Source organism: Wyeomyia smithii, chromosome 3 (assembly GCF_029784165.1).
Source record: "Wyeomyia smithii strain HCP4-BCI-WySm-NY-G18 chromosome 3, ASM2978416v1, whole genome shotgun sequence".
Classification (NCBI taxonomy): Eukaryota; Metazoa; Arthropoda; class Insecta; order Diptera; family Culicidae; genus Wyeomyia; species Wyeomyia smithii.
In genome coordinates, this window is record NC_073696.1 from 124,171,410 (window position 1) to 124,194,965 (window position 23,556).

Below are 23,556 nucleotides of genomic sequence, written 5' to 3' on the forward strand. Positions count from 1 at the left end.
CTGCCTATAATCGCATAACAGTCCCTTTTGCATTTTCATCGTTTTTGAGTTAAATATTTATTAAAAGCACTATAGTACTAAAGAATTCATTAGACTTATTTCCCTTACCCCTTATACCCCCTACTGTTGCCTGTTGCGTGCAATCCAACCATGCAAATAGGGGTATGTATATTATTTTTTCTTTTGATAAGAAATGTCAAAAAATTCATATTCCACTGACCTTTTTATTTCAAACAGCAGAACTATTGAAAAAAAAATTGATTTCGAATTTTAACAACTGTAAAGGCCTGAATACACACACAGCGTAATGACGCCTTCTCTATTTGGGATGCCTTTCAACCAGAACCTTCTAGCTTTGCCTTCTAGTAAAGAAGGTACTCGTTCGCCGCCTTCGGCTGCGTAGTTGACTGCGTTCCGTGTAGACGCATCGTGCCTTCCACACGGTCTTGTGTCGCCTTTTTTTGGCGAATGCGCTGAAAACGCCGTGTATCATTTTGCGCCTGCTGGTGATTCTTTATTTTTTCTTCCAACAACAATAAATTAACATAAATTGGATGGCATGACGACAAAAAGGTAAGCACACGGAGCACGGGTGGAAGGTGGCAGATGCTACAAGGCACATTAGAAGGCTTCAAGAAGGTACTGGCAATCTTCGCCAGGAAGGCGTTGTCGTTGTCCTCCGTGTGCTAACAATTCATGTTTGTTTATGTTTGTTGGAACAAAAAATAAAGCAACACACTTCTTGAATCACCAGAAGGCGGAAAATAATACAACACGGCGTTGTCAGCGCCTTCGCCAAAACAAGGCGACAAAGACCGTGTGGAAGGCACGGTGCATCTATACGGATATCAGTTAGCCGAAGGCTCTAATGAAAAATCGAAAATCGTTTCGATTTTGTACATCCTTTAAGAAAAAAAAACGCCGAAAAACCTAAAAAAATAACTTTTTCACCCACGCCCAAGTCTTTAAGAGACTGCAAGAAACTAGTGAAACCACCTGGGAGAGCTAGTACTAATCCCCATCTTCCGAGTGAAGACTGTTGTTTTTGCAGCTTTTCGAGAAATTTTATTTCGAAAAAGTGCATTTTTTTTATCTAAAATGTCCTAAACCCTATGAAAAAATTTAAAAATTTGCCCAAGGTATGTTCGGCAGAATGATGAGAATGAGTAGGCCTCTAAAACCACTTAATAAAAAGTTATTTGGTGTTTTTCGATTTTTATAATTTTTAAGGATGTCTGTATAAAACTATCTGTATGTGGTCGATTTTCAAGAGATAGAACCAAAGTGTGTTCAGCAAAGTTTTTCTACATAAGATTGTCTACAACTTTGCTGAAGACTTTGTTTTGATTTGATAAGTAAATAAAAAATAAATTTTTTATCTCACTTTTAGGTGAATTAATCAAAAATTTATTTGCATCAAAAGATGCCCCTGAATATCTACAAAAACTTTGTCGAATACACTGTAGCATTTGAATGGCATTTTTCTACTCAAAAGGCTGACGATCACGTTTTTCGCGTTTTAAACCACTGTGAAGTGAACCGCCTCGATTTTATTGATTCCGTTTTGGTAATATGGCGCCCATATGACGGCTGAGTACTCGAGCGTTGACTAAAGCACAATATAGAGCCTTCAAGCAGTACACATCCTGGAAGTATTTGCCAAATCGGAAGATGAATCCTAACTGAGATGATGCTCTCGAAACAACGTATGACACTTGATTTTTGAACGTTAGTGAAGAATCAAGAAGTACTCCCAGGTCTTTCACGGTGCTCTCGCGTTTTATAACAGTGCCGCTTAAGACGTAGTCGGTGGAGGCTAGCTGTCGCTTACGCCCAAAGGATATCAGAGCATTTGGAAGCATTGAGGACCATTCGATTCGTCTTGCACCATGCCGCAAAGACGTTCAGTCCATTTTGGATAAAGAGGGCATCACTTGGGTTTTCAATAACATAGTAAAGGTTTAGATCATCAGCGTGAGATTTCTTCTGGCATTTCAGAACGTGGTTTACATCGTTCGTGTACAACAGAAACAAGAATGGTCCGAGATGACTACCTTGTGGAACGCCGGATTTTACTTGGAATGGGAACGAAACATGATCACCTATTCTAACGGAAGTGTTTCTGTTAGTCAGGTACGAGCGCAGCCAAGAAAGAAGACTACCGACAATGCCTAATCTTTCAAATTTAGCCAAAGCAATTTCGTGATCCATTTTGTCGAATGCAGCAGAAAGATCTGTGTAAATTGCATCTACCTGCGACCCTTTTTCCATATGCCGTACAATAAAAGAGGTGAATGATACAAGGTTAGTGGTAGTGGAGCGTTTTGGAACGAAGCCATGCTGGCCTGACGAAATACACTAAAGCTGCTTTTTACGCGGGGGATACATGCCGCGTAAATTCCGGATTCCGCGTAAAAAAACCGCGTAAATTCCGGAATCCGCGTAAAAAAACCGCGTAAATTCCAGAATCCGCGTAAAAAACGCGTAAATACTGCGAGCATTTCTGTGTCTAAAGGCTAAAAACAATCAGCTCGAAAAGCTTTGACGAAGCACACAAGGCGGCAATTCCTCAATAGTTGGAAACGGTACGCTTACATCCTTTTTTGTGAACCGGGAAGACAAGACTGCTAACGGGGACGCAAGAGCATAAGTGCAGTTTTTGAGGACAACGGCTGGAACACCATCTGGGCCAACACTGGAAGAATTTTTCAAAAGTTGCTGCTGTAATAGTAACATCCCTAGTTATCGAGTGGTGAGGACCAATATCTGGGAAAACGGGAACATTCGCAGTAGCGCTGATGATAGCATCGGAGCTGGCTGGTACACCCAGGAAAACGCTGCTAAATTGTTCGTGAAAAAGAGAGGCTATTTCCTCCATGGTAGAAGCCTCGCGATTGCCATTTCGCATACATGTAGGAAGACCAGTTTCCTTCCACTGAATACTAACATAGCGCCAGAATCCCTTCGGCTTCCGTCTCAGATCACGTTGCAAATGATTAAGGTGTGCATGGAACAACTGTTTGTTTATACTCCTGAACTGAGTATTAGCTATGAGATAGCGCGCTCTTGACGTCGCAGTTCGAGTTTTGCTGTATTTTTCCAGCGCCTTTCTTTTGTTTTTCTTAAGTCGTTTAAGGTAAGAGGTGGCCCATGCGGGATGACGTTGCTCTTTTGTAAACTTCTTCGGAACAAACTGATCAATGGCATACAGTAGCACGTTACAGAGAGTAGAAGCGGCTAAGTTGACATCATGATCTCGAATAAACTCGTCCCAGGCAACTCCCATGAGAAAGGAGTTCATCTCTTCATAATTGGCTTTGCTGAAGTCATAATAAACTGCTTTCGCGCTAGCATCAACGGAAACACTCTCACTGTCACGCTGCATTGATAATAGTAATGGTGGGTGATGCCTACAATCTTTTACTAACGAACATGGGGCCCGCATTACGCTACACTTTGTACCCACGACGCAGAGGTCTAACAAACGCTCGCTCACGAAGCAGAGGTCTAACAAACGACCGTTTTCATTGAGAACCCTATTCAGCTGTCTAAGGCAAGCTGTGCAGAGGGCATCCAACAAACATGCGGATTTATAGCTAATTCCAGAGCGAGTGACGTCGGGATAGAAAAGGCCTTCCGAATTTGACTGCCATGTAATACTGCGAAGGTTGAAGTCGCCGATAACGATAATGAGTCCGTTGCATTTGTTTGAGAAACGATCCAATCAAGTGAGTTAATATGTTTCTCTATGACTGACTCATCTTTGCAGAAAGTGTGTGAAAAATACCTTACTGTAATTTCCGAATGAAAATTTCAAAATTAGAAATTTACACAAACAATTCTGTTTTGATTGTTCTATCTTTTCAGATTAGTATAAAATTTACCATACCTACAAGCTAAAGGTGTATCATGCATGAATAAACTATTGTATGGAGTAAATAGTTGTGTCATCAGGCTGATGCGTAATGAGAGAAAAGATAAGTTTCAGTACATTCCGTTACTGCAAAATTGCTTTAAAAAAAACTAGCAAATTCAAGCGGTAGCGTGACGTGTTGGTGATTTCTGGAATCCTTACTCTTTAGGTTAACATTATTGGACATTTTCTCAGCCAACTATTAACACACGAAAAGTCTACATTTTTGCCAGCAGGCTCTCTTGTGGAGAACTAAGTGTAACCGTTTATTTTACAATCGCATCTTTTGTCTATTGTGTTCATTCAAATGATTAGAATTTCCTTCTGAACATGTATCAACATTTTCCTCTGTAGAATCATTAGGATAGCTATCTATTGTACAACAAAGAAATGGACTCGCACTATTGTAATTTTTTCTGACGGATTATTGACGCTGGGTTCTCTAAAACATTTTGAATATGTCAGTAACTGTAAATTAAAAAAAATAGTGTACAACCACAAGCGAACAAGGTATAAAATTATTAGAAAAAAATTAAAATTCGTCTAAAGTGTCTTGCACATCATATTACTCTTTTATGATACACTGGACGATATCACATCGTTTTATTGAAAATGTGTCCAAAAACCAAAAACATAAATTAATTTCAAAGAGCTGATCCGTCCTTAATTTAAAACGCCTAAAACAAGATACAGTTTGAAACAAAACAAAAATATTGAATATAATCTGAATCTTGATCGTGTTTCTCAAATTCTGTAGGACGGAGGAACAGTATATTTTAAGGTTTAGCTTGAATCCTTTGAACATTACAGCATGTCGGCATTATATCTGTTCTCTATTAAATGTTATAGTTAGACTTTATTTCTACATTCAGTTTTGATATTCAAGGAATTGTATGTATAGCTACGAACAGTAATCTAACTACTGATCAAGCCAAATAACTGTACGTATCTTTTTGTCCTTCCTGGCGTTCGAGATATTCCTTCTCTATCAGGATGTCAATACATTTCTGTGGAATAAAAAATTATAATGTTATTTCTCTCACATTATACCACTAAAAACTATGAAACCGAACTTAAATATATAATTTGAAGTTATTCTTAAAACATAGTACACTTACCTTAATCACTTGAACCTTAGGTTTAAACCGTGTCGACAACTGATTTAGCACTTCACCGACCAGATGTGTGTGATTTAGTACTTTGCGCATTTTCATGATCCTTACAATAGCTGCCTGTATTAGAATCTTTCGGTCTTCTTCAATATGTTTATGTGTTGCTTCTTGCTCTACTTTCAGTTCTGTTTTGAGCGGGAAGTTTATGTTGATCCGAAGCTTTTTGCTAATCAGCATTGAAAAAAAATGATATAGATTGGTAAAACTAATGAATCGACGTTTAAAAAATTGAAAACTTACTTTTTGAACCCAGTATTAAGCTCGACACAAGATCCAAGCTGAAGGTTGGCTTCATCGTCATAACATGTGAGCAGTTTTGTTTTCAGAAGAATCTGGAGTACTTGAATTAAGCTTTCGTGATTGATACCTGCAACAAAATGTAGCAAAATGTGTAGAATATAATCATTTGTTAACTAACTTTTCAGGATAACTGTTTTCTTTTTCAATGTGGTCCTTCATTCACAACCGTCACTGAACATTCAGAATAAGATATTACAAAGAAGAAATATACTCCTTTCAAAAGGTTAAAGCAGAATTTCACAATATAATTAGTCATTGCAATGTCAGTTGCGCACATCTTATGCTAAACTTACATTTTCATTTTAATTTTATACTTACTTGTGTTTTCACCTAGCTGTTGAATCGTCCATGTTGTCTGCTCATTAAACTGCAACAAGACAGCCATTTGGAACGTGCTGGCCTGTGAAAATAGAACAAAAATTACACAGTTTCGCTACTGCCATGTTGCACCGTTCCTGCTTAACATGACACTCACCTGCAATGTATATCGTAGTCGGAAGCAATTCGTTGTAAGTTCACCACGACACATATTGTAAAGCCAGTTTAATTTTCTGCCGGAATGTTGTTTAGCGTAGAAATTATTGAATCGGTGAACAGATTGTTCCAACTGCGAAAGAATAGTTCTAATTTAATTACACATATTACCGTTGGACCTTGACGTTACCTCAAAAGGCAAAGAAAAGGTAAAGCTCTGATTGAATGGCCAAGAGCCACTAGACAGTACAAGAATACCAAAATCAATTTCATTGCCTGTGGATTTGGATGCTTCGCGTAAACCTTTAACATGCTGTCTGTATTGTTCATTGAGATCCTTCGAAACTCCTATGTCCTGGAACATCCGCTGTAGCTTACTGGTGTACTCGAAGCCACAAGCCTGTTTAAGCTTGGAAATCATTGACGCTTCAGCATCATCACTAGCGGACATGTGATGACAAAGACGCTTGGCGAGCATTTTACTGTAGAACTTTTGAAACACATCTTTGTCTTCGATGTACTTGAAAACGACCATCTTGACAAAGAATTTAATTTAGAATGGTTGTAGTTTTCTTTTATTTTGTATGATATACATACCACTTGATTGAGAGTATCTTCAAGCTCGGCCTCCTCCGGATTTTTGCTCGATTTTTTCAATAACAAATCGCAATACTTCGCCAGTAGTTCGGGACTTTTACTGGCACTTTTACTCGCATCCGTTACGGCATTAGTGTTAATGAATTTTCCGCAAGCTTTATCTAAAGATGCAACAAAACCGCTGTCATTATTAAATGCGGTAAGTACCAGGGCATTATATTTCTTATGAACCTCCAGGATAGTCTGAACGTAAATTTTTGGATCCTGAAAATACATCTATTGTAATTATAATCGTCTACGATTTAAATCGGGATATGTTTACGTTCAGCGCCGCCTCGCCACATTTTGCAATCGCAGCCAATCCTTGGTTATGAATATGCATTTCAAGAATTGATTTTAGTTCAACCAAGCCTTCAGTAATACGCGCTACTAGTGAATACATCCTACGCAGATCTGAGTTTTTATCGGAATCGAGCAGATTTTGAAATTCGGTCCGAAACTGTTCCAAGTGCTTTTGAATCAACACTCGCTCACAAGTTTTCGCCAGTCTATCCTGTGTGCTTTCATGCAAATATACCTGCACACGTTTTTGCTCTTCATTCAAGCGTAGTTCTACACGCTTCATATACTCGGTAACAGGATTCTCCCGGAGGAATTCCGCACTTTCTCGTGTGTAGAACCTGAATAAAAAATATTAAGAAAATAAAATATGCACGCTTCAAGCACACCAGTCCTTACATTTCAGTATCTTCAAGAAATATGTTTTCGAAGCTTTCTTTGTACACGGAAAGGTTTTGTCCTTTAGCATTTGGATCTTCTTCGTTCAGACCTAGCTCGACATAACAATTTATGACACCGGATACCAAACGCGAATTAATTGTTTCGCCATTACGTTCACGTTCAATCAGCTTGAGCACTGCATTGGTAACCTGCTTATTCAGGTGTTTGAACAGATTTCCACGCCAAGTCACTAGTGCCAGTTGATAAATTTCATACACGTCTTTGCGACCTTCTTCGCACTCACGTTTTACCCAGTGTCGATTCAGATAGGCACAAACGCCGTTCAGGACCTTACTAGAGAACTGATACTCTTCCCATCGTTTTGTGTAAAAGCTGAGCACTTCCTCGTCCATGAGATCGATACCATTTTCTTGCAAGGCTATCAGATAGTCCTCAAGAAACTCTTTCAATCGTTTGTATAACTCTTGGCCTACAAGTTGTGCCCCACCTGGAACGTGATAGCAAGAATTCTAATCCATCTTTGCATTAGTAGTACATTTTCACTTTCAACTCACCAGAAGGGACTGCAGTTCCTTTTTTCGATAACTTCGAAGAAGTTTGCCCCTTTGTCGGTTGTTGATGAACGCTGGTGCAGTAGTTGTAGACATGTCTGAATGAAATAAGATTAAATTGTCATTGACTGTAGTAACTTCATTGGTGGTTTGGTTATTATAAGAATTGGAAATGTCAAGCTGGCATCAGATCAGAGCATAATCGTTTTTGTGAAATAAGCGTGTTTTCCTCTCTTCCAGAAAGATATAGCAATCACTATCAAAACCGAAATTCAAAAGGTTGCCTAACGGGCCGAATGTCATATACCACTTGGGTTATTCCGAAGAACTGAGTATTTACTGTACATGTTTTTATGTATGTATGTCACGTTATCCCATTCACTCTGCTCAGAGATGGCTGGACCATTTCACAATCAAAGATTATATGTATTATTGGAACAAAAAAAGTTTTTGCTTTTCTCTTAGAAAGGTATAGTCAAAGACAAACAGACGTGCCACTCGATGACGATTTCATCGACCCGAAAAATGATGATTACTTTGAAATTTTGCTTAGCGGGCAGTAATGCCGCTAGTTTCATTATCAAAGACAAAACCGTCAGTAATGCCGCAGCTGTTTATTTGAGCAAGCGTGCACACCCATTAGCAAAGACAAAAACCGTTTTACGAAAATAAGATAGTAGGCAATAAGCTCACATGATGGCGCATGAGGGTATGGTTTCGAACAACGACGAAGATTTTTCAGGATCTTTATTCGAAAAGGCACGTCTGTTTGTCTGTGGTATAGTAATCACTGGCACAACCGAAGGTATCAAAGGGCTCCAAAGGGCCGAATGGCATATATCACTTCACTCAGTTCGACGAGCTGAGTATTTTCTGTGTGTGTGTGTGTATGTGCAACTTTTCAATCTCACTCGATTTTTTCAGATGGCTGGAATCAAAGATCTAGCTGCCTTCTAACACCCTATTGAATTTGACTGTAATCGGACTGTAACTTCGTCTGTAATGTATCAAAATGTGGAAACCACGTAACTTCATTATCTCAGAAATTATACAACCGATTTGAACAATACTGGTATCAGATGAACGGGCTAGGGTTGACTGACTGATGAACTATTATGATTGAACACGTGGTTCAAAAGTCAATTATTTGAAAAATATTTATTTCATGTTATTTGCATTGATGTGTTGATGTATGTTAATATGTGTTTGAATGTTATGTTCCAAATGTTCGGTATAATTTAGGTTTTGGCTACCAATAATTTGTTGATTGGAATGATAAATAAATCCAGCAAATATTATCAAGGTGTATTTTTTTCTGAAAATTGAAGTGTTCGTTGTAACTCGATTACAAATAATAAGTTTGAATGAGAAAGGCTAAGTCTAACTGCTAGGTGGATTAATTTGTTTTTTTTTTTTTTAATTTTTGCAAAGTCTGGAATAGTGAAATATGCTTTCAGTATGCTCTGATGTGCTTCTCGTAGACAGTATGAACCACCACATTGAACAGGAAACCATATTTTTTATCATGCGAAACAATGCACCTTAAGCACAGAATCTCTTCGATATCGGCCAGAAATCATAGCTGTCCCTTATGGATTTTTATCAATTTAGAATTGAGCTCAAAAGTAGCTTAATCATAAACTTTCTGAAAAAAAACACGTAAATACATGGATAACTGTCCCGTGTTGGCTTTATTTCATAATCAACTTTTCTTTCTAAATGAGGCAACCAAAAACCATTATTGTGCCGACGATATTTGTTTTTTTTTTTTGACTTACAGTTCGGTTTTTCAAGCACCGAACACGCTTCCTCTCTGTTAATTGTGTGCTTGCAACGGCACCGAAGTCCGAAGCAGATACCAGCTGACGCTCTTGCAGTATTCTACGGGTGAACTGAATCATTATGGTCCGTAGAATTTCTTGACTGCTTTTTATTCTCAGGAACGAACTGAATCGCTATGATTTCCCGAAGAATGGACTTTTCTTTGTGAACGAACTGAATCGCTATGTTTCCACAAAGAATTTACAAACAGAACGATTTTATCAATAATTCTTACAGGGTTTTTATACCTAAATCTAATGCACTGCCTTAAATGTAAAATACATGCTAACAATAAGAAATAAAGAGAGGAGATTCCTTCCTTCATTGAGAATGGCTAGATATGTACACTAAAGTCGCTTTTCACGCGGGGGATACGCGCCGCGTAAAAAAAAACGCGTAAATTCCGGAATCCGCGTAAAAAAAACCGCGTAAATTTCGGAATCCGCGTAAAAAAAAACCGCGTAAATTCCGGAATCCGCGTAAAAGAACCTGCGTTAATTCTGCATTCCGAGTGAAGGGAAACCGAAATCCGCGCAAAAAAATACCGCGTAAATTCCGGAATCCGCGTATAAAAAAACCGCGTAAATTCCGGAATCCGCGTGAAAAAAGCCGCGTAAAAAAACCGCGTAAAAAGCGACCTTAGTGTACTTATCTTTATCAATGCGCGAAACAAGAATAGAAGTTCATTCATACAACTCGATATACTAACTAACACATGCATTTTCAGATGCATCTCGCTTATCCTGATAACAAACGCTAAGGATAATACGGGATACATGTACGATTGGGCAATCTTTAGGAAAAGATCGATTTTGAGGATCGATTCAGTCGGGGGGTCTTGAGATCGATTCTCCCCAAAGATTGAGGCCGCGGAATCGATCTCAGCTGGATCGATCTTTTTCAACGCTTTTTCGCGGCGCTGTGAAATTTATACTAACTGATTGGAACTGAAGTTTATAATGTTATAACACCGTCCGTGGTTATAATGCACAGGAGATAGACTAGATTGTTTTATTAAGTTCGAAAGGTTGTTGAAGAAATATACCTAAAAGTTTACATCATTTGATAACTTCGGTTATGTGTTTGTTAGCGTGTCGGAACATCATTCAGAATACATTGCAGAATCATACGTCAAAAAACCACACTTTTGCTCTATTGTGTGTGGAATGTGATACAGGATAGCAATGATTATAGGATGGTCGGTGTGCGATCAGTCCGAACCAAGCCCCATTTTTTCGAAAATTAAGTCACTGACGAGGTGGGTAGAATGTTTTATTAGAGACCGCAAGTGAAACTTGGCTGCTGACAACTGAGTCGAACAGTTTCGCAGGTGAGCTATTTGTCCAAAATCCAGCCGACTCGTCATCTATAATACCGAAATTGGTCAGGCGACAAACTCGCCGCTCGCCTGGTTTTCTGTAATAAGCCTGTATAATAAAAATGTCCTTAAACTTTGAACGCCGATTACAGGAAATAGCATGATTCGATTTGGTTGCACGCCGATCATATCATGTCTACTAATGCGTCACCAGTTGCATTTTTTACAGGAATGGAATGGACTATAAGGAGGTATGATGATGTCATAATCGCACGCAACCATTCAAAACCCGATAAAACAACGATACACGATCACTAACAATGACTCAAAATTGCATCTAAAAAAAACTGCTGCATGCTGAAGAATAATTTAAATTTTTGAAAGATCGAAAAGATCCAATCGAGAAGTAAACGATCTTTTCGATTTCTGCCGGGCTTAAGAATCAATCTAAAAAATCAAAGATCGGCGCGAAAAAGATCGATTCTGCTTAGATCGATTTAAGATCGACCAATCCTAGATACATGCGCGAACGAAACATGCGTAGGCGTGGTCGTGCGCTTATGAATGCGATACAAAAGCAAAAACGCTACATTTACATGCGATGCTTTTTATATCCTTTTCGTTTTCGCGGTGTAGCTACACTCGGACTACACCATAAATGTTTTATTTCACTTTCCGGACTACATTTTTACTGTCTCTGACTACACTTTTTCTTTCCCAGAACTACACCCGAAAAAAGCAGAGTGTACTGTAGGGAGTTACCAACACATTCACACGTATGTGCAGTAGCGTCTCGTCCTACGTGCACTACACCAGGTGTTGTTGGCCGGACCGATAGAGCTCTCATAAAGGGAACGAAAAAACATGTATTGTGTCGTGTTACGTGGCTGGGAAGAAGAAAATGTTCCCGTCCCCGTGTCGCATGGAAGCAGATTGTTGCGTGTTTGATATTGCCTATGGTAGCCATGAGTATGAGGGTGGAAATTCTGCTGTGATGTCAAACTATAACCGTTTTGTTTTAAGACGCAATAGCGTAAGTGCTGCATTTCTGTTATCTGCTGCCATCCAGCACGAGTGTACTGTAGGGAGTTACCAACACATTCACACGTATGTGCAGTAGCGTCTCGTCCTACGTGCACTACACCAGGTGTTGTTGGTGGCAGTGGCGTCTCGTGGATTTGGATATTGACTGTGCACTCAAGGTTGTCCCATACAAACACCTACCCCCTCCCCTCCCCTCCCCCTTCCCCAGTGACCATCACCAGAAATGTACATAATAAAACACATGCATTGAATTTATCTGATTTGCCCTTGTCATGCAGGATGCGCGGGATGTGTTTGGACGCGCGTAATCGTTTTCATTGTTAATATTATTCTTCACCGTGAAAAGACACTTGTCGCGCCTTGCCGCATACTGCATGGCGAGGGCCTCACTCAGTTTCCCACCTACCCCTTCTCTAATGAAGCTGTATTCAATGCTTGAATGAAGCAGCACGGAGTGCACGGAAGTGCACGTAATCAATACTAACACATCGGTCTTGCAAACCAAATCCACTGGCCACACGCGTACACGCTCTGTATGCAGATACATAACATTGTGTACATTGATAAGTGCACTGCGCAGAGAGGTTTTTGGTCTGTTTTATGCCTCTCGTTCGCATCACTCATTGACAGAGTTGCCAATAAAATTTTTGATTTAACTGGAAAAAGGCTGAGGAAAAAACTGGAACAAACTGGATTCCAAAAAAATTTAAAAAAAGCAAAAAAATGATTGTGAGAGTGCTTTTCTGTTATGGGGACTAAATCCAGTGACAGTTTTTTATACAATAACTAAAGAGATAACTCTTCGCAAAAAGTTACTCATTTCAATCAGAACTGTTTTGTTTCGGGCTTACGTTTTGTTCAAATTAAGGACTGAAAAATTTTCTCTAACAGCAGCAAAATTTGAAATTACGCAATCAATTTATCTCAAAATTGAGAAAATAGAGCAACATTTTCTTCCGTAAACATCAGTAAAGTTTAAATTTCAATTATTTCTGACTTCACTATCTTTTGGTATCTAATTCTTCTAACAATTTTTTCACTGCTACGCAACAAAAAATAAAAAGAATTTTTTTTCATGGTCTGGTCAAATCTATTTGTTTTGTTTTATCTCAACCACGTCATGCAATCTTTAATTTGACCGTGTTTCGTGCAAGAAGATAGAATACTGAAAATGCTGTTAAGAGTTGTCAAAATAATTTTTCAATCTACAAAATTTACGTTTTAAAAATATTTCCGAAAATCAATCGGAGCTTCAGTGAATAAAAAACTGGATAAAACTGGCAAATATCTGAACAAACTGGAAGATTTTGGGAATAAACTGTTTGACTGGATCACTTGAAAAAAACTGGAGGAATCCAGTTTAAACTGGAACATTGGTAACCCTGCTCATTGATTTTCAGAGTTAACTTATGGTAGAGTGGGTCACATGTACTTTTTCATTTGGTGCACTAGAAATGGTACACAGCGAGCAATACCTACTAGTTGATCATTGAAACTGTTTGATGAATTTTTTTAGCTTTAGATTTTTGTTAGTTATTCTTGAAATTGGTATGAAGCCCCCACCAATAACACCTGGTGTAGTGCACGTAGTGCACAATAAGACGAGACGCCACTGGAAAAAGTTGAAGAAGTTGTTTATAAGATACGACTGCAAGGTTAACGTAGAATTACGACAGCCTGTCTTATGTCAATAAATTTTTTGCAATAGCTTTGGAAATACACTCGTATATACGGTATATTTTTCTGTATACTTTTCGTATATTCTTACATGAGTTTGAAGGTCAAAATTCTGCTGTGATGTCAAACTATAACCATCTTCTTCAAGATCCTTGTTAATGAAGTGTTGTGAATTTTCTAAAACAGACTCAGCATCGTGAGCAGAACGTGCCGAACTTTTCTGTTTGAAATCGGATTTGTTTCGTATATACTGCTTATTATGCACAGTATCAACAAATCGTAATAAACATAACACTGCTGTGCATTTGCAGCAGCATCAAACCTCAGTTGCAGTTTATTAATAACCATTCATTAAGCTTTTCCAAATACATTTATTGTAGCCTTGAAAAAGGCCGATTGCTGCAATTGCAATTTTCATTCAATTATCGCATAAATGCTTCATGGTCAGATAGCGTGCGATATCCACTCTGACATAACAAATTTTTCGAACGTTGTGGAATGGTATAACTGGAAAAAGGGGTGTGACCTAATTATTTCCAGTTATACCATTCCACAACGTTCGAAAAATTTTATTCCGTAGCGATCTTTTGATAAGCCCCGCCTTTATTTTCAGTATCTACAGATTTTCTGTTTTGTAACACGGATATACAAAAATGATTTCTTGTGGACATTCTGTCGAGCCGGACCGATAGAGCTCTCATAAAGGGAACGAAAAAACATGTATTGTGTCGTGTTACGTGGCTGGGAAGAAGAAAATGTTCCCGTCCCCGTGTCGCATGGAAGCAGATTATTGCGTGTTTGATATTGCCTATGGTAGCCATGAGTATGAGGGTGGAAATTCTGCTGTGATGTCAAACTATAACCGTTTTGTTTTAAGACGCAATAGCGTAAGTGCTGCATTTCTGTTATCTGCTGCCATCCAGCACGAGAGCAAGTATAAATTACAACCAGCCCTTCTCAGGGCCACCAACACGTTTTTGAGGCAATGTTGAATTTTTCTTGGCTTGCGAATACTGAAATTTGTGGTTTTCCGTCTGTTACACATGATGAAAAATCTTAACTACTTCAATCGCATAATTGTAGAGCACCAAAGCAAAGCAAAGCCTTGGTGCTACATTTCGATTCGGAACTTGACCTTCTGTTTATTTATACACAGACTTCGCAGCCGACTGTTTAGTGTACAGGACAATTGCGGGGCTAGCGCTACGATCCTACTGACACTAACAGTCTCTCCCGAGTAGAGACTCGAACCTACGACGACTGGCTTGTTAGGCCAGCATCGTACCTCGAGACCATCTGGAAGAGTAAGCACCAAAGGTGCCATTATATTTTACGACAGTAACAACACTGGCAAGTTTGTTCAATTATCATCATTTCGGATAACCATTCGCCGATGATTCTAGTTCTCCCGTTTTCTGTAGTAGAATTGCCTGCCATTTCCGATAGTTCTGCAGCTACCGAAAACTCCATAACAGCCGCCAGATAGATAGGTGATAAGGTATCAACGGGCCCAGCGCGATCAACCAGGCTTTTCTTTCTTCGTCACGATCAGCAACCAACGTCCGTGCGGTATCGGTACAGTCATAGAACGAATTATACATAAAACACAAAGCGCGCATTCCAAGTCAACTAGGTATTTTCTGCGACCTTGTTAGGGAAAGAAGCACTGTGCGACCAATCAGGGGTCGACTTTTGCGTTTCGACAAGGCTCGACAATTTTCAATAGTACAATCTGTCGAACAATCAGATTACAACTTTCTGCATTTGGACGGGTGCTTGGTTGATTTTCCAATCGATTACTGCAAAAATGACGAAAATCGGTTGGAAACTGACTGAGTTTGAAATTGGACTATTTTCGTGACGCTCTCGATGTTTTTGGTTTTTGAAATTGGATCCCTGTATTGAAATAGGTCCCCTGTATATGTTGCCGTAAGACGTAATTCTACGTCAAAAATCAAGAATTAAAAGCATCGTGACACTGTTAATATATGAAATGTGTTATTTTATTAGAACGATTCTCTTATTTTTCAAAAAGATGGTCCTTTAAGTTGAACGTTAAAAACAAAACATAAATGTTAGCAATTTTAATAAGTTTGCATTTTTCATATATGTTGAAGCCATAACTCACATGCGAAATGTGGCACTTTGGTAAAGTGATAAACTCTTATTTAAGGCGGTATTTGCAGATATAATCAACTTTTGCAAGAGAGCAAGTAACGAGAAAAAATACATGGAACTTAAAAAACTTGGTTCAGGCTCTGTACTATCAGGTTTTAATTTTTCCGTATAATGATGACCCTTTCTGGTAAGTATATATATATATAGACAAAGGATTTCAATTTGACAACTAATCTTTGCAGGCTAGCATCGACCAACCTGTTCAACACCAATTCTATTTAACAGCATCCATAAACGGATGACAATCCATATTACTATTTATTGTAAGCAAATATTTTGAAATACTTAGCCCATATTTTGAAACTCATTACCATGAACGGAGAAATTTAAAAAAACAACTTGCAGATGCCTTGACGGAATACATATTTTGAATATAATTCACCTTATTCTGGTATACGGCCGCATCCAACATTCCTACAAACTTGGAAAATGGTAGTCCTAGTTTCGAATACCATATTTTCTTACGAATGTGATCTAAGCAAAAATAAAATTGAGAACCCGTCTTCATTTACGCTTTTTTTAGTATTATTATAGTCGTAGATAAAACGTATTCACAATTTCCTAACATTATTTTTGGTTGATTTACAAAAAAACGGTATGTTGATGCGATTTTTTAGTTTTAATGAAAAACCGTTCCTTGTCATATTTTTATACTATTCTATCAAATGTTTTGGAATACAATTTTTTGGATTCTTTCATGCAGTTGACAAAAATAAGCAAGAGCCTCTCAGTTGCATTTGAGGTTTTCGATCCTCTTAGCGCTACTGTAATAATTCATCAGTCAAAACTTTACAAATAATAAAGCCAGTCGTACAGACACACATATCAATACTGTTGCAAATCATTTTTCCACTTTATCTTTCATCGCGATTCAATTGCAGTGTCATTTTTTGAGAAAACTTCCAAAAAAACTTACGTATAGAGCTGCATATAACGAGCAGAACGAAGACTTTGCTCTTGTTTGTAAACTTGTTTTATGCCACCTTCCAGGTCCGCCCAGATCTAAAATTGAAAAAAATACGCGTAGGGTATTACTCAAATTGTGTGATGAAAGTAGTTTCTGAAGCTAATTACGAAACATTTTTTCGTCACCATCTTCTACGCAATGGCAGCAAATCAAATCAATCTTTAAAATACTACTTACCTCTTCGAGATTGATGTTTCTAAGCCCCGTCGCTCCATGTGAATTTAGTTTGGACATTGGAAATTTTGTTGTAATAGTGAAAATTCCTGCAAGCAATGGTTTAACAATCAGTACAAAGAAAATAATAATGGAGAAGAGGCCTCTAGCTGAGCTGATGAACGACTGGTTTTTTTTTTGCTTTCGCAAGAGTGAACTCTTTCGTTTGGCTTCAACTACACGCACACTAAAAGCGAACACAATTATAGAGAAAATGTCAAAACGCATCAATAAGCAGCAGTGATGCCATGAAATTTAATTTCGAGTTATCTAGTTTTAGCATTAAGGCAAATATCTTAAATACCAATATAGTTCACTTACGTGAAATTATGAAGACAAATTGAAAATGACAGAAGCGTTAGTCACCTTTTCGACCGCTAGGTGCGCCACTTCTGATTTTGTTCTACACGACATGCGAAAAAGAGTAACTTTTGACAATAATATTGCCCTAATGGGTACACTGAAAAAAATGCACATATTATTGTGAAATGGATTCGGCCGAATATTTTATAATAATAAAGTTCGCCTATGTATGAGGCAATCCATGAGTGGTGTTCCACGGTTTGTACGTTTGTCGACCTCCGACAACATTTTGAGTTGTAAAATGGCAACTTCCGATGACTGGAAAACTGCCAAAAATGACCAAATATTACCAAATATGGGTGTTTCTTTAACCAGAATGACGCTCAGAGGCCAGAAATTGTCTCCAAATGCCATTTTAAAGTCCAAGATGGCGACTTACGGTTTCTGAAAAATAGCTTGAATTGACCAAATATCACTCAATATGAGAATCACCGGATCCAGAATTTAACTCAGACACCAGTTTGAATTGTAAAAAGGTAACTTCTGGGAAACAACGGAAATAACCGAATACTACTACATATGGATATGTCCGTAATCGAAATGATGTAAAAAAGCCAAGCATTGACCCTGGACACCATTTTGAATTCGAAGATGACCACTTTCAGTTTCTGGAAAACAACGAAAATAACTGAATTCCACCCAATATGAGTGTTTCCGGAATAGAAATGATGTACAAAAGGCAAAAGTCGTGTATGTTGTCATTCCGATAAAACCAATAATTTCAAACGATATAAACAAATCGCAAGAAATCTATGAATTTGGAATGTTGAAAATTATTAAATTAAACACAAAAACAGGCGGGACGAAGTTTGCCGGGTCAGCTGGTAAATACATAAATATACTGGTTAAAGCAAAGCTGCAAGTGATGAATACGAAGATTAGAACTCGAGAGCGAAAAATTCGGAGGGATGAAAAAAACAAAAAAATATTTTCGAAACGAAGAAAATTAAACATTAAATAATAGTTTTTGCATAACAGTTGTTATCACTAATTATGTTTGTTTTGTTAAATATCTTTTATATATAATAAAATAAAGCTTTTAAACCAATTACAACATTACATGTATCCATACTTAAATTGTTAAATTGATAGAACATTCAAGTGTTATCTAAGCTAAAAGTTGCACAACAACCATATACGACAATTGACAACCATTGTGCGGTTTCTCCTTTTATCTTTTCCACGAGGTAATTGAAACATTCATTTAATTGTACACTTCGTGGCCTGATTATTGAGCTTGACCTTGACTGCCGCACATTTCGTAGTTGCTTCCCGTGATGGATCTGAGCTAGTGAAGTTACACAGGGAACCACGTATATAGCAACTTGGGATTAGTTTACCATTTACACAACGTGGCCTGATTATTTGAATATTTCTTCGTGCCTCGATAAGCTACATCTATTATATTATCAATATTCAACTCCCGGAATGGCGTTAGTTTTACATACAAACAATATACGCACGAAATCTGCAACATATTTTTTATAAACAAACAATATACGTACGAAATCTGCAACAAGTTATTTTTTTCACATGATTTGAGGTTTTTTCTGTGAAAGTATGAAATTGAGTCAACTAAATCTAAAATTGAGTAAATTCAGTTTCGTGTGTGAAATTGTCGGTCACACGCTCAAAGAAATTCAACAACAATGCACAGTGGTACAGTGAGGCAATGTAGGCGGACATAAGTTTTTCGATGCGATTTTGTGGTGTTAGAGTAAAATTTTTTTCCTAGAACTTGTTTCTTATATTTAGTCTTTTTTTATGTGCAAATGAAAATTAGGGTGGTCCTGAAATCGACTAAATAAAAAAACTAACTTTTTTATTTGCAGAAATAAATGTATGCATTCATCGGCACAGTTGTAGATCAACTAATTTTAAGCAACTTTCGGTATTTCTTCACAAAATTTATACAATATTTGTACTTTCAAATGATACCAATATATATTATTTCATTTGCCCTAAACGGAGACATCAGTATTTTAAAAGGGCCTATTTTTAAAACAGAAATAACAGAAAACTTTTCATCTGTACAATATATCGACAATGTTTTTTCGTCAAAATTGGCGTATTTTTGATTCAAGTTACCGAAGAAAATTTTGTTTTTAAATTTGAATTCAAAAAATAGAGCGAAAAGACTGATTTTGGAAACCAAATTCAATGTCTACAAAAAAGTTTTTTTTACAAAGTTACTTAGAATTATTTTTTTTTCTTCACAAATCATTTATTTGACACGGCACAAATACAATTCAATGTTTAACGGCGCCAATCATATCGGATGACTTAAAATCTATAAGCAAATTTTTTATCCTCGCTGCCGACTACGAGCTGAAATTAAGTCTATCTTAAAACTAGCATGTATTATTCAATCGGTTGTCCGACTTTTCCTAGAAAACCATTCCCCAGAAAATAAAGTGTCGAAGGATTTTCCCCAGAATGAACCAGTCTCCAGAATACCAAATCCCAGAATATACTAGTTACCAGAATTCTAAACCCCTGAAAGCACTAGTTACCAGAAAACCGTTTCCCAGAATGCACTAATGCCCAGAAAACTATTCTCCAGCATCACCGTAACCAGATAAAAACATTAGTATTCAGTTATTATATTGTTAACATTCTAAATTATTTGACATTTTTAATTAACACTTGCGTACCTGACCCCTCCAGAGCCGAAAATATGAAATTCTTTTACCTGCCGAACCGAATTTGATCGAACCTTTTTCAAAGGATCACAAATTTATCATAGTTTTTGGGACGGTAGGGGATATTTGTTCCGGATTTATCGAGGGGAACGGTGGGGTCAGTACCCTTCCAGACACAGGCTAAATTGAAAATGGTAGCGAAACCTTGCTTCAACGTATCAAGCTTTAGGTTTTTACAAAACAACACTAATAACGATCGGTATTTCGCCACTTTGTTTCATTTCGATAGTCGGATTCCCTCAGCCGTGCCAGTTCTGAGTTGACTGTTTATCGATGACTGCAGCCCAAGCCGGGAAGCGTATGAACCCGGGCGCGGCGGGCGAGCGAGCGCACCGCACACCCACGCGGGGCGGACGAACGGGTGGCCCACACCACCACACGGCCGGACGCCCCGGAGTGCGTTGAGGCAGAAGCGCTGGCAGGCCCACGACGCGACACTCGCGCGAAGCGGGAGAACGACCGCAGACCCGTGACCCGGCAGCCCCGTAGCCCGAGTCATCCCAGTCTCCAGAGCCAATCCTTATCCCGAAGTTACGGATCTAATTTGCCGACTTCCCTTACCTACATTGATCTATCGACTAGAGACTCTAAACCTTGGAGACCTGCTGCGGATTCGGTACAAGCTGTTGAGAGTTTGCGTGCCCCAGTCTTCGATTTTCAAGGTTTAAGAAGATAATATCGACACAGCAATTTAATACCATGCTCTACCAGCCTGTCCAACCATATCTCTCTATGAAAGACTTCCGTGGCTAGTATGACTGTTAAACAGAAAAGAAAACTCTTCCGATAACTCTTGTTGGCTTCTCGAAGGAAAGGATTCATGTTGCCATGATTACAAAGGCGCTACCGTTTCCGGTGAGCACGCCAATGCAAACGTATACTCAACAGGCTTCGGAATTGTAACCGGGTTCCCTTTCGCTCGTTTAATATATACTTGTGGATGTTGCATCAACAGAGGTAATTTCTGCAGGGGGCTGCCCCCCATGTGAACTAGATTAACCGAATTAAAATAAGAAGGGGTATTTTAGATTTTTGGTCAAGGAGCCTCAGAAATCAATTCGCTACTGTGTTTTTGTGGTCGACTTGTGATGTTCATTCAGCCAAAAACGATTACTGAGTTTTCTTATTTTATGACTATGGCCTGGTGTCAAGCGCTGACTTATTTACTCCATGAAAGAACAAATGTATTAGTTGACAATAAGCTGATTCAAATGATAGAATCGTTATACATTTAAGATAAACAACTCAGTTTTAACAGATTTTCATGTTGAAAAATAAAAATGCTTATTTCTTCGTTTTTGGATAACAGTTTTCTGGAAAACGGTATTTTCTGGGAAATAGTTTTCTGGGCATTGGTTCATTCCGGATAATAACTTTCTGGGGATTAGTACTTTTTGGGTAGCAGTTTTCTGGTGATTGATACATTCTGGGATTTTGTTTTCTGGGGAAAAAGCTTCGGCGTTTTATTTTCTGGGGAATGGTTTTCAAGGAATTGTTATACAATCTATTCAATCAGTGTTTTGTAGTCTGATGATTATCGAATGAATATGCAGCATGTATGGATTTATTCTGCTAAGCCACGATGTCATGAGCTGGGACAGGGGCTTGTAATCCTCGGGTTCTGAGGGTATTGTGCGGGGTCTAGTTCCTGGTTTTGGTTCGTTGTTGTTGTTCGCTGGTGTTAAAGTGGCCATATTGTGTGTGCGTTACTTAGAATTAGTTGATCTACAAGTTTGCCAAAGAATGTTTACAATTATTTATGCAAATAAAAACAAGTTAGTTTGTTTTTATTTCATTGATTTCAGGACCACCCTATTTTCATTTGCACATAAATAGAGGACTATGTATAAGAAACAACTTTTTACAAAAACTATGGCTTTAAACCGCAAACCAAAATCGCAACGAAAAGCTCATGTCCGCCTAAATTGCCTTACTGTACCACTGTGCAATGAGTTTAGTTACCTTTTTCACCACAAGAGGGGGTGTTCCCTGTCTGTCTTCACGGAAATATATGGGAAATTCGAGAGTGAACTATATTGTTATTTTAAGATATTTGATTAAGGGGACGAAATAAACACAGACTCTGGGCAGATAGATTTGACATTTCATGCGAGTTGTCAATTTACTAGTTCAATAAATATTTGTATTGAACTAAAATTAGTTCAATGCAGATCTTTTTTGAACAAGTTTTAATGCAATAGAAAAATCCATTGAACTAGCAGTTTTACAATCTCCATTATATGTCAAATCTATCCCGTATTACCGTATTAAACATACACTAGAACGTGTTGCACCCTCTCTCTACCACGGTTACTTTAGAGCACCCCAATTTTTGATGCAAATATGATATGATATATGATATATTCTTGAACAATATGCTTATTGGTAAAAAATATATTTATGTATTTTAAGTAGAATTGGTAAATGTTTTGAGAGGCCTTTTGCATCAAAACCTGTGGGGCTCTAGAATAACCATAAAAACATGGTATTTTTCCTATGAGCCCAAAGTCGGCACATTTTATAATTATGGATTATAGGAGCCAAATAGATAGGGAGTTGCTAGAAATCTTCATTGTATTTCTTTCAGTGTATGGTAATTCACTATACGCTTTTTTGCCCATCTATTGTTTAAGATCTCTAAGCATTATTTTTCACAGAATGAACCTCACACCTTTTCTTAACAAATTCACCAAAGTTCGCAGTTCCCCATTATTTTTTACTAAAACATACCTTTTTCCACCAATACGAGAAAAATAGCAAGCACACAAACCGTTTTCAACAACCAGAAATCACTATATTTAGCAACGCAAACTCAGTTTTTGAACCAGGAAAACAATTTACAAGAGACTCTTCCTATTAGCGTTTGTGAATGATGTGATTGTGAATGTGAAAAGTGCCACTTGAAGATTTTTCTTTTTTCGACTCTTCACAATGAACTGACAGAGAGGAAAATCCCCTTGAGATTCTGCAAACGCGAATGAAACAACCAAATTTTATTTGAGACTTTAGAACTGCATGGGAGAGAAGAGTGTCTTTTATGTTAACACCTCTGTGAAATCAGTGCTGCCAAGTCGTATATAGAGCGATGTATAAAGTGAATTGTGCTGCAATGGCTCTGCAAATGTCATAAATAACTGCTTTGCCTAAAATGAGCTTGCTTTCGATACGTCACCGCGAGGTTATACCTTTTTTTGTATCTCGCGGTTCTTGCTTCTAAGTTTTAGTGCGCTGCAGACGAAAGCAAGCAAGTTACGATAGCTAAAGCGCATCATCGGCCATCGGTATTCTGCTCCCAGGAACATTTCACCCAATTTTACCTTTGAAAAGCAACTCAGCCTATTTCGGTATAAAGATTATTTGAGGATTGTATATTAACTGTTTCCAACAATGGTTGCATCAAAGAAATCTTTCAACGTTGGCGATTTGGTGTTCGCAAAAGTTAAAGGTTACCCGCCTTGGCCAGCTAAGGTATGTATAGTAGCTCAATTTTATGCCGATGATGGCTTCCCATCGTTTCTGATTTGA

General features: G+C 38.0%; 2 protein-coding genes and 1 long non-coding RNA gene across 4 annotated transcripts in view; 2 read left to right on the top strand and 1 right to left on the bottom strand.

Annotated features, from left to right (window-relative positions):
* LOC129733176 (uncharacterized) lies at nucleotides 1-16,312 on the top strand. Its single transcript, XR_008729442.1, has 3 exons — nucleotides 1-162; nucleotides 15,795-15,913; nucleotides 15,969-16,312. It is a non-coding gene; the product is annotated as an uncharacterized LOC129733176 (long non-coding RNA).
* LOC129733172 (cullin-1) lies at nucleotides 4,133-23,297 on the bottom strand. Of its 2 annotated transcripts, none has more exons than XM_055694797.1 (13): nucleotides 22,802-23,297; nucleotides 16,931-17,016; nucleotides 16,703-16,788; nucleotides 7,752-7,846; nucleotides 7,195-7,684; nucleotides 6,779-7,136; nucleotides 6,457-6,720; nucleotides 6,050-6,394; nucleotides 5,861-5,992; nucleotides 5,704-5,785; nucleotides 5,326-5,452; nucleotides 5,032-5,251; nucleotides 4,133-4,920 (listed from the first exon to the last, which is right to left on the bottom strand). In XM_055694797.1, exons 2-13 carry the CDS (start codon nucleotides 16,985-16,987, stop codon nucleotides 4,840-4,842), a joined length of 2,337 nt encoding a protein of 778 aa, XP_055550772.1. In that variant the 5' UTR covers nucleotides 16,988-17,016; nucleotides 22,802-23,297; the 3' UTR covers nucleotides 4,133-4,839. The 2 variants fall into 2 exon arrangements, with proteins under 2 accessions (XP_055550772.1, XP_055550771.1); XM_055694796.1 differs by having other exon boundaries at nucleotides 22,762-23,297.
* Nucleotides 23,297-23,556, top strand: part of LOC129733173 (hepatoma-derived growth factor-related protein 2-like) — an 8,573-nt gene continuing 8,313 nt past the window's right edge. Inside the window, exon 1 of the mRNA XM_055694798.1 lies at nucleotides 23,297-23,499. Coding sequence (XP_055550773.1) covers nucleotides 23,419-23,499 — 81 coding nt within the window. The 5' untranslated portion in view covers nucleotides 23,297-23,418. The remainder of the gene's footprint in view (nucleotides 23,500-23,556) is intronic.

What these genes read in the sequence shown, in the direction of transcription:
- LOC129733172 (XM_055694797.1), bottom strand. Translation starts at nt 16,987, where the DNA reads ATGTCCAAACTAAATTCACATGGAGCGACGGGGCTTAGAAACATCAAT. An exon ending in TTTCTTGAAGATACTGAAAT is followed by an intron (nt 7,137 to 7,194) that starts GTAAGGACTGGT and finishes TTTTTTATTCAG; the next exon opens with GTTCTACACACGAGAAAGTG. An exon ending in CTTAATACTGGGTTCAAAAA is followed by an intron (nt 5,252 to 5,325) that starts GTAAGTTTTCAA and finishes AATGCTGATTAG; the next exon opens with CAAAAAGCTTCGGATCAACA.